The 15,850-nt window shown below is 45.1% G+C and overlaps 1 protein-coding gene across 3 annotated transcripts in view; it reads left to right on the top strand.

The window, feature by feature from the left end:
* Positions 1-15,850, top strand: part of ARMH3 (armadillo like helical domain containing 3) — a 269,393-nt gene that overhangs the window by 57,508 nt on the left and 196,035 nt on the right. For all 3 annotated transcript variants that reach the window (XM_030202857.1, XM_030202858.1, XM_030202856.1), the window contains exons 10-11: positions 6,537-6,580; positions 9,623-9,683. In XM_030202857.1, the coding sequence (XP_030058717.1) occupies positions 6,537-6,580; positions 9,623-9,683 (105 nt within the window). The remainder of the gene's footprint in view (positions 1-6,536; positions 6,581-9,622; positions 9,684-15,850) is intronic.

Raw genomic sequence — 15,850 nt, 5'->3', positions numbered from 1 at the left:
TCAGTTTCAGCAAAGGAAAAAGGATCCCTTTTTTCCTTTACTTTCTATCCTAGAGACATTTACTACTCATTTGAAAAAAAAAAAAAAAGCTTCTGAACTGAATTGTTTATCTATGCATAGAGCTGTCCCAGTTGGCTTTTTTTTTTTTAAGGTAAAGGCAGTTGTATTTTTTCATTCTGTTTATTCCCATCTGGTCAAAGTTGTACAATTCAGCTGTTGGCTGTGTTCTACTAAATTAGATGAGCACAATCTGCTTCAACATGAGCTACTTATCTGGCTTACCAGATTCAGCATGGTAGCACTAATTTTCAGTTATGGAAGTAATACAGCCAAAGAAGTTTGGTAGCCAGTGATGATTCAGAGCTGGTTCAGTTGCCCAGTCGCACAGTTCTTCTATTCTGTTGTGGTGCACTTGTCTTCCACATGTAGTGTACAGCTGTTACTATATCTTCCTGTGCTTCACAGCCCCTGTGTGGCACTGTTGACCACCTGGTTTGCTTGGTGGCACTGTTGTCTACCTGAGTTGCAAGCTTTCTGCACCCACTTGTATTACACAGGACAGCAGCCTCCTAGGTTGTGCGGTTGTAGCAACCATTTGGGTTACATTTGCAGCAACCATCTTGGTTGCACAGTTGTGCTAGCTACCTGTGTGGCATATTTGCAGCAACCATAGGCGCCGACTCCGAGGGTGCTGTGGGTGCTCGAGCACCCCCAATATTTCACCCACCGGAAGTTCGTTCACCCACCGGAAGTTCATGCCCTCCCTCCCTCCTCCCTTCGAGTTCCAGGCCCCCTCCCTCTGAATTTTAAAAGTCATCTATTTTACCTCGTCGGGGTTAGGGCGGCAGCAGCGGTAAAAAGCATGTAGGCTCGGCTCGGTGCTTAGTTCCGTTTTCCCTTCTCTCTCTCTCAGCTCTGGTCCCGCTCTCATTTCCTGTTTTTGCAAGGGCGGGGCCAGAGCTGAGAGAGAAGGGAAAACAGAACTAAGCACTGAGCCGAGCCTGCATGCTTTTTACTGCTGCTGCCGCCCTAACCCCGACGAGGTAAGATAGATGACTTTTAAAATTCGGAGGGAGGGGGCCTGGAACTTGAAGGAAGGGAGGGACGACAACCCTGGAACTGGGAGGGAGGGGGGGGGACCTTGGAACTCAGAGGAAGGGTGGCCCTTGGAACTCGGAGGAAGGTGGACGGGGGGAGGGGCAGGGGGGAGATGAGGGGAGGGGGGAATGCACCACCTGTAAAAAAAATAAAATTCAGGACCCCCCAATCATTTTGAAAAGTTGGCTCCTATGGCAGCAACCATCCTGGTTGCACAGTGACACAGGCCACTTGTTTGTACGTTTGCAGCATCCACAAATATTGCACAATTGCAGCTCCTTTTGGGGTTTCTTCCCAATAGCAGCAACCACCTATATTGTACAATTGCAACACCCCTTTGGGTTTCTTCCCGGTAGCAGCAACCAGCTATATTGCACATTTGCAGCACCCCTTTGGGTTTCTTTCTGGTAGCAGCAACCACATGTATTGCACAATTGCATCATCCCTTTGGGTTTCTTCCCAGTAGCAGCAACCACTTATATTGCTATCCTTTGCAGATGCCAGTCTGGCTTTTGCAACATCTACCTATGTGGATCCTGCTACCACCATCTCTGTTGTGTAGTTGCAACAGTCACCTGTTTTGCTTAGCTGCAACAACAGGGTCATTTCCATAGTTGCAACATCTGTCGATACTACTCAGCTTAAGCAGCTGCTTTATTTTCCTTCCCTGTAACAATCAGCTCAGTCACACAGTATCAGTATTTCACAGATATGACAACCATCTGTCTTACACAGTTGTACAATCAGCTGCATTTTGCGGCTGTAATAGTAAAAAAAAAAATTATTTTAACTTTCAGCAGTTGCCTATATGTCATAGTATTTCAAGTCAGCTGGGTAGCATGGCTACTGTGTCACACTATATGTGCACTGGCTGCCTGTATAGCACAGTTCCAGCAGTTGTCTTTATGGCTCAGTTATAGAAGTTGTATATATGGCAGTCGCAAAGCAGCCTATGGAGCATCAGTTGTACTAGCTGTCTGCGGGACATTAGATGCACATTTGTGTGGCTTCCCACCCAGGCAGCAGCTGACTGTATAACCTTAGCAGCACTACCCATATGTAGGGTGTCGGATGCAGCATCCACACACTTGCCATGTTGCAGGAATTGATGCATGAATTACCCCTATTGTTAACAGAATCTGTGGTACTTCAGGAGTCAGACAGCACACATCAAAATGAGAGAGAAATCTTCTTTATTTGCCAGCAAACAAAGTAGAACATCAGCATTAAGTCTCTTCTTCTCTTTCTCAGCTCTCTGTGTCTTTGTGGCTTCTGTCTCAGCTGCTTCTCTTCTTCTTCTGTCTTCTTCTTCTTCTGTCTGTTCCTTCTGCTCTCTTTCTTCTGTCTGTTCCTTCTGACGTAAGCTGCTTCTACTCCCACTTAAATACAGTCCTAAGCTCTAGCCCCCCTTACTCTCCAGATGGTAAAGAATGGATTGGTTACCTTGCCTCAGCCAATCATTACTTTAAAAATATCAGTTACATAGGTTTAATATTTCTCAAACTGACCCATGACCTGGGGCCTCTCAGACCAGACATTTTGGCTCCCCTCTCTTGGCATTTTATTATGATTAATTTCTCAGCTATAGCTTAAACTGAATTCATTTAGGGACTAAGGGACATTCTCATATTCCTAGTCAACTTCATACTAACTGGGTTCTGGCATTCATTAAGGGGTCAAGGGCCAGTCTTACTTAATAACATACATATCAGTTATTTCTTTCAGGACCATTCCTATACTTAGCTAATCAATCAAGGAGAAGAGAATTGACTTCTCTGACCTCTTTCACTTATTAGCTTCATACATTGAACCAGCCAGAACTGTACATAAGTCAAACCAGATGGTCCTACTCAGAAAGTCAGACAGAGAGTTGAACAGACATTCCACACAGAATTATTAATTTACACAGAATACAGCATATTCTAAAGTAAGCATCCTTATAAGACATATCTAAACATCAGGAATATCTAGAATTATTTAGAATCTAACTATTTCCTTCTAAACATTTTAAACTAATCTTAAAACAAACTGCCTGCTTTTAAACTACTGTATGTCTGGCTCATTCCTTTGTTCATTCATAATAGTATCCCCTCAAGATTTAATAGTATACAGATGTGCTAGCATTAACAATCCATCATTCACAAAGGACAGAGTTTCATTTCTCACTGACCTTTCTAACCTTTAGCTTAGCCAAGCTAGACATTGAAGTAAATGAAATCTAGCTTGCATTCCTTCACTTGCAGGACTGAGAATTTAAAATAGTATTTGAGCACCTTTAAACAGAATTAACCCTTAATATGATTTCTCAGAATTAATCAATTTCTTTTGCCCACTGCCTCAGCCATAGTTATCATATTACATAGAGCATCTGTAGATATGGCTTCAGCTGCAGCATGCAAGTGTGTGGCTTCAAATGTAGCGACCATCTGTATGATGCCAGTTACTACAGCTACCTCTACCACTCTGCCATCTATATAGTTCCAGCTACTGCAGCTGTCTCTCTGACACCAACCACTGTAGCACCTGTATAACATCAGCCACTGCAGCCAACAGTGTTACACCAGCCATTGCACCTGCCAGTATTACAGTAGCCACTGCAGTGCCTCTGTGACATTACAGTCCTCGAGGACCACAATCCAGGTGGGTTTTCAAGATTTACACAATAAATGTGCATGAGATTGATTTTAATGACTGCTTCCATTGTATGCAAATCAATCTCATGCATATTCATTGTGGAAATCTTGAAAACCCTACTGGATTATGGCTCTTGAGGACCATGGCTGCCCACCCCTGCCTTAGCTTGTTGCAGTTCTTTTTTTTCTTTCTTTCTTTTTCTTTCCCCTTGTATTTGCAAACAACCTAGTAGCTGGGGCTTCCTATATGTGTCCTGTTTGTCCTCAGAAGAAGCAAAGTTACTCAACTGTAGCAGGTGTTCTCTGAGGACAGCAGGTCACATATTTAAACATCCCACCCTCCTCTATTAGCTTTCTAATGGACCGACTAGTTCCGTCTGGTCATAGTGGGTGGGAAGGCATGTGCATGCATTCGTGGTGGGACTCCCAAAAGCTTCTAGAAGAAGCTGAGGATTTATTCCACGCCAGGCTCTGTCAGATGACATCACCCATATGTATGAATACATGTTCTGCTGTCCCTGGAGAACATCTGCTATGTGTTAGTCATTTTGTATTATTTCCCTGTCTGCTGAATCCTTTACTGCTGTACCTTCCTCTCTACCTCCTCTCTGTACTGTTTATCAGCCAAGGATATAAGATTGTGTGAATTATAAAACTAACTAAATAATATAAAATAAATAAATATCAGTCTCTGGTATCCCCTAAATTCACAGATTGTTACGATACCTTGGTCATCTATATCTTTCTTTGTCCAATATTAGGTTTTAGCATCCGTCAAATTGTAATTGCAGTATTTGCAGCTTCAAGCGCCTCTTCTTCTTTAGTGCACTGCACTTTGACCTCCTTGTTGTGGCCAGGTTCAGTGACATTTGACTTAATTTGTTCATTCAGCTGCATTAAATCCATTGTTACACCAGCTATCTCAGTTTTCAAAACTTGAAACCAGCCCTGAAAGTCTGCATGAGTGATGGAGGCCTTGGCCTCACAGATTTGTTTTTTTGCTCCTTACTGCCTGATTCAGCCTGTTTCCCTCTTCCTGTCACTCACGGCTTTCTTTGTTGAGTCCTGGGTCTGATCCTGCTCTGTTTTTTTATTTATTTTAAAATTTATAACCCACACTATCTAAAAAATTCTAGTCGCTGTACAAGTAAAACATATATAATAATACAAAAAAAATTGAGATTAAAATACATCAATTATTCTGCCACTTAAACAAATCATGCAGCCCTTTTCATCCAAAAAAGTAAAATTTTTAAAACCGTCAAATGTTTGTTGAAATAATAAAAAAAAAAGTTTAAAGAGATTTCTTAAAAAGTGCCAAACTTCTAATAGACCTCAAGCTTGCAGGTAACATGTTCCATATAATTTTTAGGTCCTGCAGTATAAAAAACAAATTTCTGGTATTCCTCCAATTTAACAAGATAAAAAGAGGGGACATCTGGGTGATCTTGTGAAGCTAATGTAAGTGATCTAGCAGATTGTAAACTAGAAGCCATTGCCATAGGAGTATTGCAATTAATATTTTTTAAAATCAGAAAGAGAACTTTTGTCTCTTGGTCATGCAAGTTTGTTTCTTGGGGTCTTTCACTCTTTCTGTTTGGCTGGTTAGGAGTCTGTTTTTTTGGGAATTTTGCAAGAAACTGGGTCAGAAAGATGGAGCTTACGATTTACCTGACCACCCTGTGAGATAAGAATATAAACTAGCTAGCAAGTGTCTTTTAAAGATTCCTTTAAATTTTATATATTAACTTCAGGGTCAATAATAATAATAATTATTATTATTCTGCAAAATCCTCAAATCAGTCCTATTCAAACAAACCCTCACAAAGAACAACCATATCTCAAACAATTAATTATTACCTGAATTGGTTATTATTCTAGTTACCATTAACTTTCTCTTTGCCTCATGTACAATTTCTCATTCATAATAGATTTTCTAAATGTTAAACATCCATAGCTATTCCAGTATGTTTATGATACTGTATTGCAAAATTGGATTCTTACAACAAATTAATTTCTTGTGCATTATTCTTATGTATCCTATACTGTTTGTTGTAAGCCACATTGAACTCAAACTTGTTTGGGATAATGTGGGATATAAATGTCACAAATAAATTATATACTTGAGTATGTTCCCCCTTTTTTTAAACATAGATACATGATCGTCTCATCTTGTATTACTGTGATGCTTATTATGTGGGACACTGAACCAGGAAATAGAAAGTTTAGAAATTGTTCTTTAAGTTAGAGACATTTCTGCAACCTCATTTAGAATGCCCTGTACTACTAATTTTGGTTATATGGATTTCACCATTTGTCACATGTGTTGTAAAGATAAATGGTCATGGATTTGATATACTGCCTTTCTATGATACAACCTAGAGTGGTTTACATTTATTATGTGCAGGCACTTTCTATTGGGCTTACAATCTTAACTTTCCATTGCCCCAAGTACAAAAATTTAAGTGACTGCCCAGGATCACAAGGAGCCAAAGTGAGAATTGAACCCAGTTCCCCAGGTTCTTAGCTCACTGTGCTAACCATTAGGCTACTCCTTTATAAGAGATTTTCTGGCATGAAATGTGGGAAAATAGGGCACATTTATCTGCTTTTATCTGTTTGGCCCTAATTATTGGAATTTCATTTGTTCTCTTCCTTCAGTTTACCCTGAGTTAATTGGGGTTGCACTACTGTTTTTGTTGCCCAGTTGTTACTAATTGCATGCTCAAAGCTTCAGGCACTAAGTTGTAAGTTTACACCAGTATCTTTAAGTGATTCTTGTTATTTGTTTTGTGTTTATTTCAGGGAATGGGGGTAGTAATAACTCGAGCTTTGTTTGAGTACAACAGGTAAGTCTGCATTAAAATACTGATGAAGACCAGCTTCTCACTCCCAGCAGCACACCTGTGTCTAAGGTTTCATATGGATGCTTATGTTGGAGCAAGGGTGGCCCTCTGGTGTCACTGGGAAAATGTGGCTCTCACCTGTACTCTTCCTTTTGGGCACTACGCCATCCTTGCACAGCATGCATCCTGGTCTTCTTCCCCCCTCCCCTTCCAAAGTACATATGTACTGAAACTGGGTGGCAGGCCATAATTTTGGGGTGGTACTTGCCACCCCATTCCACCCTGTGGGGACACCTATGGTAAAACAGGAGGTAAGTTGGTTTTCTAACTCTGTACTAAGTAGAATTGACAGTATATCATTCACCCACCTAACGTTTCTAGTGGGAGTGGAGAGTCGACCTATCTGAATGGTTACAGTGGATTTATTATGAGCATTTATTGCTGTTTTCTCTATCATATTCTGTTTGAATTGTATTGATGTATACTGACTTTTCATTTAATATGCTTTTTTTACATTTTTGGCAGTATAGTAAATATACATGAAGGTAGAGTTAGATTTAAGCATGCCTGAGACAGGTATAGAGAATAATGGTAAGAAAAGAGTTGAGTGGTTGGGTAAAAGACATGACAAGGAACAGGTGTTAGTTTAAAGCAGTGATGTTTCTCAGCTCAGTCTTTGGGATACACCTAGCCAGTTAGATTTTCTGGATTTCCACACTGAATATGTATGATATAGATTTGCAATCAATGGGGGGGGGGGGGGGGGGGGGGGAGGGAGGGAGAAGAGTATGCAAGTTTATCTCATTCATTGTGGGTAGCCTGAAAAACTGGCTGGCTGGGTGTGTTCCAAGGACTGGGCTGAGAATCCCTTGTTAAAATATGAACATTTATGTGCTAATCTAATCATAGTAAACCAGGAAGGAAGAAAACTGGCCAGCCTGGATGGACCAAATAATCTTCTGTCTGTAACTTAGTAAATGATGGATGCTGAACACTCAGCTCAAGTCCCTTTATTAGCAATTTCCTACAAATTATCATCATCATAACTACCAGTTTTATTCCCGAAATATGCCCAGTTTTCTTGTGAAGTTATTTAAGGGTGGGGCCATGATGGTCTCGTTTGGCATAATGTTCTGCAATTTCACTACTCTTTTTAGTAAAGAACCCTGTCCTGAATGTGGTGAGATCTGTTTCCCTTTAGTTTTAGATAATGCTGTCTTGTTTTCTTAGTTGGACTTGAGACATCTTTAGAATATACTAATAGCACATTTAAACCCCCCTCTGCCTTTAACAAATGGATGCCCAAAACTGCAGCTCCTAATACAAAGGTAGTTAGATAAAGGCCTTATATGGACCACAGATGGCATTTTTTTCTTTCATCTAAACCTAATTTTATGCACATCAAGGGGTCAATATACTTTTAAAAATTATTTCTAACCCATGTATACTAGACAGGGTACAAGAAATATAAGAAACTAGTAAAAGTAGCCCGTTTCGGAGAGCAATGAAACGGGCGCTAGCGAGGTTTTGTTGTTTTAGCGATGTTGGGAGGGTTCAGTGACATACCGACAGCGTGTGGTCCCGTATCCTTCCATTATTGCAGCTCGTCGATCGGTGCTTTGTGCGTGTGTAAGGTATTGGTGTGTGTCGTTCGTTAGCTCCGTGGCTCCGCCCTCGACGTAATGACGTATGTGAGGGCGGGGCAGACAGTCCTGGTTCCGCTGTGATCTACACCATGATGGAAATTGGAGTTGAAAAATGTTGACTCATTAGAACGTTGGGGTTGCGAATTATGTCCAGAAGGGGCGTGGCTGAGGGCGTGTCTACTGAGTGAGGGCGAGTGGTCCTGCCAGCCTACTCTAGGAACAGTAGATTCATAGTAACATAGTAACATAGTAAATGACGGCAGAAAAAGACCTGCACGGTCCATCCAGTCTGCCCAACAAGATAACTCATATGTGCTACTTTTTGTGCATACCCTACTTTGATTTGTACCTGTGCTCTTCAGGGCACAGACCGTATAAGTCTGCCCAGCACTATCCCCGCCTCCCAACCACCAGCCCCGCCTCCCACCACCGGCTCTGGCACAGACCGTATAAGTCTGCCCAGCACTATCCCCGCCTCCCACCACCGGCTCTGGCACAGACCGTATAAGTCTGCCCAGCACTATCCCCGCCTCCCGCCACCGGCTCTGGCATAGACCATATAAGTCTGCCCAGCACTATCCCTGCCTCCCACCACCGGCTCTGGCATAGACCGTATAAGTCTGCCCAGCACTATCCCTGCCTCCCAACCACCAGCCCCGCCTCCCAACCAGTGCTTCACTGAAGGTTGGAGGTGAGAATTATTTATATAGATAATATTACAAATCTAATTCTCACTACATAAGTACTTTGCGTTAAATTTCATAGAGCGCTAAACAAATACACTTTATTTTTGTAAAACAGTATATGACCACAATTAAGGCTTCTGGGGTCGGAGAGCAAAGCTGTTCACCTATAGCAGGTGTTCTCCGAGGACAGCAGGACACACATTCTCACATATGGGTGACGTTGTCCAACAGAGCCTCTGCACAGGGCACTTCTCGGCAAGCTTTCCAGCAGCCTTTGTACTGATTGCCTATAAGATTTCAGATACAGTTTAAGGTTTGCTATTTAGTATGCAAGGCCATGAATGATAATGGTCCTTGTTCAAGGATGATTCCTTATGGTACCCGGCACTCTTGTAATCATCTGAGATGGGAGGCTGGTTGTGGCTCCTAAAATGTAGAGCACTTTACCAGTGGCAGTGCTAGTTGACAGCCCATATGTTTGCTCTGGTTGGTGTATGGTTCTTGGATGGATATTTATGACTGAGGCGAGGAATAACTTTAGGTATCATCTGATGTTTTGTTTTAGTTTTCTATAAATTATTTTGACTCTATTAACTGTCTAGATCACTGTGCTACAAGTTGGATAGTATATAAGATTGTGTAAGTAAATTAAGGATGTATATTTATGTGCTTTACTATCATTTACATAAAATTTATGTTTTGCTTTTTTTCAGACTGTACAGAGATAAAGAGGAGGAAAATCAGAGTGGTTTTTTCTCAGCCTTAACTAGCATGGTAAAAAAGGATAATGATTTTTGTTCCAGTGTTTCTGTAACAATTGCATATAAACATTATTATGCATAGCTATTTACAAGGTCGTTTTATTATGCAACGATCCTAAAGAGTTTATAACTTAAGTTGGAGTACAGGAAGATATAAAGCCCTGTTTTACATAGGACATCTAGCTCAGAAAAGGGGCATCATATCGGGATGTTCAAAATTTCTCATGAATTTGATGAGTGCAGAATATTTTATAAAATAACATGTAAGTACATTGAAAAAAACAGAAAAAGCTATATGGCCTATCCAGTCTGCCCATCTATACCAACAACTAAGCAGTACAATCCCTTTCTCTCCCTCAGAAATCCTGTGTGCTTGTCTGATGCTTTCTTGAATTCAGGTACCATCTCCATCACCACCACCTGCATTTGGAGGCTGTTCCACATGCCACCACCCTTCCCATAAATAAATATTTCCTTAGATTATTCAAGTCTATTCTATTCCTTTTCATCATTGTCCTATGACCCATTGTTCCAGAGCTTCCTTTCAAATGAAAGAGGTTGCCTCCTGTGCATTTATACTATTGAGGAGTTTAATGTTTCTATCAGATCTCTTCTTTCTCTAACTTCACCAAAGGACACACATTTAGATCTTCCCCATATGCTTTATTACAAAGACCACTGACTTCCCTCCACTGACTCCATCCTGTTTATATCCTTTTGAAGGTATGGTCTCCAGAACTGAACACAGTACTCCAATGAAATCTTACCAGAGACTTATGGGGAGGCACTAATCTATCACCTCCTGTTTCTTTCTAGCTATTCTTCTCCCTATGCATCCAAGCATCTGTCTGGCTTTTGCTGTCACCTCATTTTCCTGTTAGCCACCTTCAGATCATCGGATATAATTACCTCCTGATCATGCTCTTTTTTCATGCACTAAAGTACTTTACCCTCTATCCTGAAGCGCTCTCTTTGATTTTGCAGCCCAGATATATTACCCTGCATTTTTAGCATTAAATCTTAGCTGCCATACTCTAGATCGTTCATGAAACTTCACTAGGTCCTTCAGATTTTAGTATCCTCTTCAAAAAAGCAAATCTTTCCTGACAGCCCAACGTTCTAATGTGGGACTGCCTGTGTCCGTGGCTCCTGGAGTTGCTGAGCTAGGCTCCATAGCCAGGATGACGTCACTGACAGCTGATTCCCAGGCAGGGGGAGGAGTAGGGAAACACGCTCCGCATGTTTCCCTACTCCTCCCCCTGCCTGGGAATCAGCTGTCAGTGTGCCGCTCCCTGCCACTTCGGAGCAAGTGGCACGGAGCGGCGCATCAAAAAACTACAAGCGCGGCACCACAGAACCCCCCCCCCCCGGCGCGGCACCACAGATCCCCCCCCCCCCCCCGAAGCACATCAACACCCCCCCCCCCCCCGGCGCATCAAACCCCATCGCCACCCGCAGATGCCAGTAGTAATGCTGTCCAACCACTGCTGCTTCTCCTGTTGAGCAGCAGCGGCCGCTACAAAAAGAAAAGAAGCCATAAATGTTTTTAAACCCAGCCCAAATCATTCTCAAATGCCCGAGTCTTAAAACGCAGTCTCTGCAGCCGCTCCTCCTCTCGCCTCCATGTCACTGCCCCTGGAGTAAGACCCCGGAGGAGCGCAGTGACGTGACAGGAGCGGCCAGACAGTGTTACCACTGGCTGCTGCGGTTGGCGAGGGGATTTGATGCGGCGGGGGGGGGGGGGGGAGGTGAGGGTTGCTGGACATGGGTAGCTGCAGGGGGGGCAGGGGGAGAGGAGGGTCGCTGGACATGGATGGCTGGAGGCGGGGCAGGGGAGAGAGAGGTGGGGAGGGGGTCCTGAGACCAGAGAGGTGGGGGCGGGGAGGGGGGCCCTGCGAGAGGGGGGGTGGGGGCTCACACTCACTCACTCACTGTCTCTCACATACACTCTCTCTGACACACTCCCTGTCTATCACACTCTATCTCTCTGTCACACACACACACAGTCTCACACACAGACACTCTGAGGCATATTTTCAAAGCACTTAGCCTTCCAAAGTTCCATAGAGTGTCTCTCACACACTCTCTCTTACACAAACACACACACATGCTGTCTCTGTCGCTCTCTCATTCTCTCTATGACACACACACTCCATCTCTCACACACTCTCTCAAACATACACACTCCAAGGAAAACCTTGCTAGTGCCTGTTTCATTTGTGTCAGAAACGGGCCTTTTTTACTAGTTTGCAGTATTTACAAAAATGTTGAAAAGAACTAGACTGTGGCATACCACTGGTAATGTTGCTATCCTCAGAGTGAACTCTGTTTACTCTTACCCTTTGTCTCCTCCCATTCAATGAGTTTCTGTCCCAATAGTTTACATTAGGGCCTATACTATGGGTACACAGTTTGAGTCATCTTGTGAGGAAGCATATCAAAACCTTCCATAGCGTTCCACAGATCAATCCATAGACAAGTGGGTTATGTCCCTCTACCAGCAGCTGGTGGAGATAGAGAACTTCAGAGGTTTACTATATGTGGACATGTGCAGCCGTCTTAACCTCAGTATTCTGTCTGTCTCAACAGATGGACATCTCCTGTGTAGCTCTGGTGTGGTGTTTGCTTGTAACCTGTTCCCTCAGGCCTAGTTGGCTTTGCTGGTCAGTTGAGGTACACCTGGTGGGGCCAGGTCCCTTCCTCCCCACCCCCGTTTCCCACCTCTGTGGTCGTCTTGTGGGCCTATGCTTTTCCTGTAGCTTATGGCTCTGGTTCCTCCTGCCTCTTTAAAAAAAAAAAAAAAAAGGAAAAAAGACAAGAAAAAGCACCTCTTTAGTGAGGCTTTCTCCTTGTTAATCTGATGACACTGTAAGTCTGGTATCTTCAATCCTGCTGGTTTCTGCGTTCAGAAAGGTTGGTATGCTGATTTTGTCTCTCTGCTGGAACTGTTGGACTGCTTACTGTATGTATTGTTCTGCGCTGTTCGCTGTCTGCTCTTTTGGCACTCCGGAGGTCTTGGTTGTTTGCACTGCTGCTGCTGCTGCAATACGGAGGGTCTCCCCGTGTTTCTCAGTGGGTCCATTGTTGGTGGTTTTGATTTGGCGGGCTCTGTGTCCATTGTGTGCTCTGTCCGCCAACTTTGAATAGTGCCCAACACAGAGGATAAGGCTCTTGTGTTTCCGCTGTACTACTGCTGGGCTTACTCAGCGCCCTGCCCACGGTACTGTGGAAGAAGTGAGTGTGGGAGCCTTTCTGTTCTGCCTCAGTGTGGCTTTGCGGTCTGTCTGCTGTCCAACAAGGGCTAGCAGTGGGGGGATGTTGTTTGTGGTTTTTTTCCTCTCTACTTGTGCGCCGCCTTCTCCAGATGCTAGATTCCATGGCCCCTTTGTTTGCTTGGGTCACTGTGCTGAGCCTTTCGGCTTCCTTTACTTTTGGCGCCTCCAGTAAAAAAAAAACCAAAATCTGCAGGACCCTGAGAGGGCAGCTATGGCTTTCCTCTTTCGTGTTCTGCCGCCTTAGCCTTCTTGGTTTTGGCCACCCTATTCTCCCCGACCTCTTTCTTGTTAGTGTCCTCTCAGGAGTTACAGCGCTGGGCTCAGGGGCTCTCTCCAGGATGTGCCTTTATGCAGTGCTCCTGGGGTATGGCTGGGGCTGCAGGTATTCATTCTGCTTTGTATTTTCCTCTTTGTCAGCCCTCAGTGGCCTCACTTTCTTAGGAAGCTCCCGGCTCTGGCGTCTATGAATTCCTGTAGAACCTGGGAGAGTTAGCGGGATGTGCATGCTGGGGGTGTTCTGGTGGCAATCTGTCTGTGGCAGGGTCATACCTCTGTGCTTAGGTTGTTTTTTGAGTCTGCCGCAGGGGCTTCCCGGTGCTCTTGGTTCCCTAGAGTCTCCTTGGAGGTACTTTTGGGGACCACCATCCCTTGCGGTTCTCCCCCCTCCCCCTCTTCTCCCCCTCCCCCCCCCCCCCCATAGTGCCTTTTGCGGCTTGCCATCCCCTCTGGGGTGTCTCTGCTTTCGTTTTTTTCATGAGTTCTCCTGTTCCGGAAGCCTGTCGCCTGGTCTTTGATGGGGCTGATGCCAGTTTCTGGCATGCTTTCACTGTTGCCTTCCTTGCTCTTGTTTCTCCTGCCGGGGAGTTTTGCTCCGACTTGGGTAGCCTTCTGCTTTGGCCACACCTGCCTGCTCTTTCGGCTCCGCTGGGAAATCCATGGGCACACAGGGGTAGGCTATGAGCTCTACTCCTGCAGCAAGTTTTGTCCTGCCAGCTCAGCCGGACTCTCTTCTTACTCATGTTTTCATCTACGCTGCCCTGCGACTTATTGCTTTGGAATGGCAGCTGGGATGCGTATTCAGGGCACCTCTTTCCCCATGAGGTGGCTCTCCTGCTGGTCTTTGGGTGGCCAGTTCTTTGGGCAGAGCATGGGTCCTGAGCTTCAGGTGGCTTCTACGCTGGAGGACGGGATCCTTTTCTCTTACAGGGCACTGGTGTCTTCTTGACAGTAAAAGAGGTTGCCCTTCTCTTGCTGGTCAGCTCTGTTGCTTGTCTGGGGGTTGGGAGCAGGCTCCTCTTTGTGAAGCCAGTTTGACCCCATCCTTTTTGATTTCCTGCTGTTCCTCTTGGAGGACTGGACAGGCATTGCTCCCTCTTGCAGGTGGCGTTTTTTGATGCAGGATCTCTTTGTTCGAGGGTCTTGGTGGGCATGTTTCTCCAACTTCAGTTTAGGGCAGGTCCCCGTTTCAGTGGGGGTTGTGATGCCTCTGCCTGGCATGGGATGTGGTTTTGGCTATTTCTTTAGATATAAGGGGTTGCCCTATCTCGGCTTTTCCCTCTTTTTTGTGGTCAGACATCGCCCCATTAGGGTCTTGCTGGGCATTACTACACACCATGCTGTCAACCTACACCTCCTGGATGTAGGTGCCTGGCCCTGACTCTGGCAGTCAAGGCTCCCTTCATCTCGGCTCGGTGAACCTTCCTTTGCGGCTGTTAGCCTTGCTTTGTCAAGGGCCATTTCGGGTCGGCTCCGTCTCAGGGTGTTTGACCTTGCTCTGTCTCTGTACTCTGTGTGCTGAGCCCTGTTCCGTCGCTGGGCACCAAGCCCTGCTCTGTCTCTGGGTGTCTGGACACTGGGTCTTACCCTGTATGGCGCTTGCTTCATCTATTCTTGTTGAGATTTGCTGAGTCTCAGGAGGTTGGCACCTTGCTCTGTCTCGGGTCATCGGGTCGTTCGCCGTCTCTGGCAGTCGACTTCTTTTTTTGTTTCTGTATGTTGAACCTTTCTCAGTCTCTGGTCCTTTAGCCTTGCTCTGTCTCTGGACAACTAGCCTTACTCCGTCTCTGGAAGCTGAGGCTTGCTCTGCCTCTGGATGTTGAGCCGAACTCGATATCTGCTGGTCTAGTCTTCCCTAATCTAGGGGCATCGAGCCTTTTTCCGGCTCTATGCGTAGAGTCTTGTTCCATCTCTGCAAGTCGGGACTTGCACCGTATCTGCAACTTGAGACTTGCTCCGCCTCTGCTTGTCAGGCCTTGCTCCGTCACTGTGCGGAGAGGCAGGCCCTGTCTCTAGACGTTGAACCCTGCTCTGTCTCTGCACTGCTCCGTTTCTGCACATCGAGCCTTGCCCCATCTATGCATGTCGAGTCTCGCTTCGTTTATGCACGTCAAGATTTGTTCCACCTCTGCATGTTGAGCCTTGCTGCGCCTCTGCATGTCGAGCATCAGGCCTTGATCCTTCTCTGGGCGTCAAGTATTGCGCTGTCTCCGTGTGGTGTCCATTGTCCTGTCTCTGGGCGTCAAGCCTTGACGAACTTTCCATATCTCTGGGCATCAAGCTCATCGGGTCTTGCTCTGTCTCTGGGTGTCGACCCTTGTCGAGTCTTGCTCCGTCTCTGGGCGTTGAATCTTGGTCTGTTTTGAGGCGTAGAGCCTTGCTCTGTCGCTGGCTGCCGCGGTTTGCACTGGCCATTGATCTTGCGCCATTGAGGGTTAATGGAGTTTGCTCTGGCAAAGGATTTCGGCCTCCTTTCGGTCATCGGCCTTTGGTCGGTCGTGGGAGGTCTATGATTTTTGAGTCTTGCTCCTCACTGGGAGGTCAGGCCCTTGCTCCATTTCTGAATGAGGGGCCTTGTCTAGATCTGGAAGATGTGGCTTCCTCTGTCTCTGCCGGGCATCCCATGTTC

The sequence above is a fragment of the Microcaecilia unicolor genome, chromosome 5, assembly GCF_901765095.1.
Source record: "Microcaecilia unicolor chromosome 5, aMicUni1.1, whole genome shotgun sequence".
Lineage (NCBI taxonomy): Eukaryota > Metazoa > Chordata > Amphibia > Gymnophiona > Siphonopidae > Microcaecilia > Microcaecilia unicolor.
The sequence above is the reverse complement of the archived record's forward strand: the minus strand, read 5'-3'. Positions and strand labels throughout refer to the sequence as shown.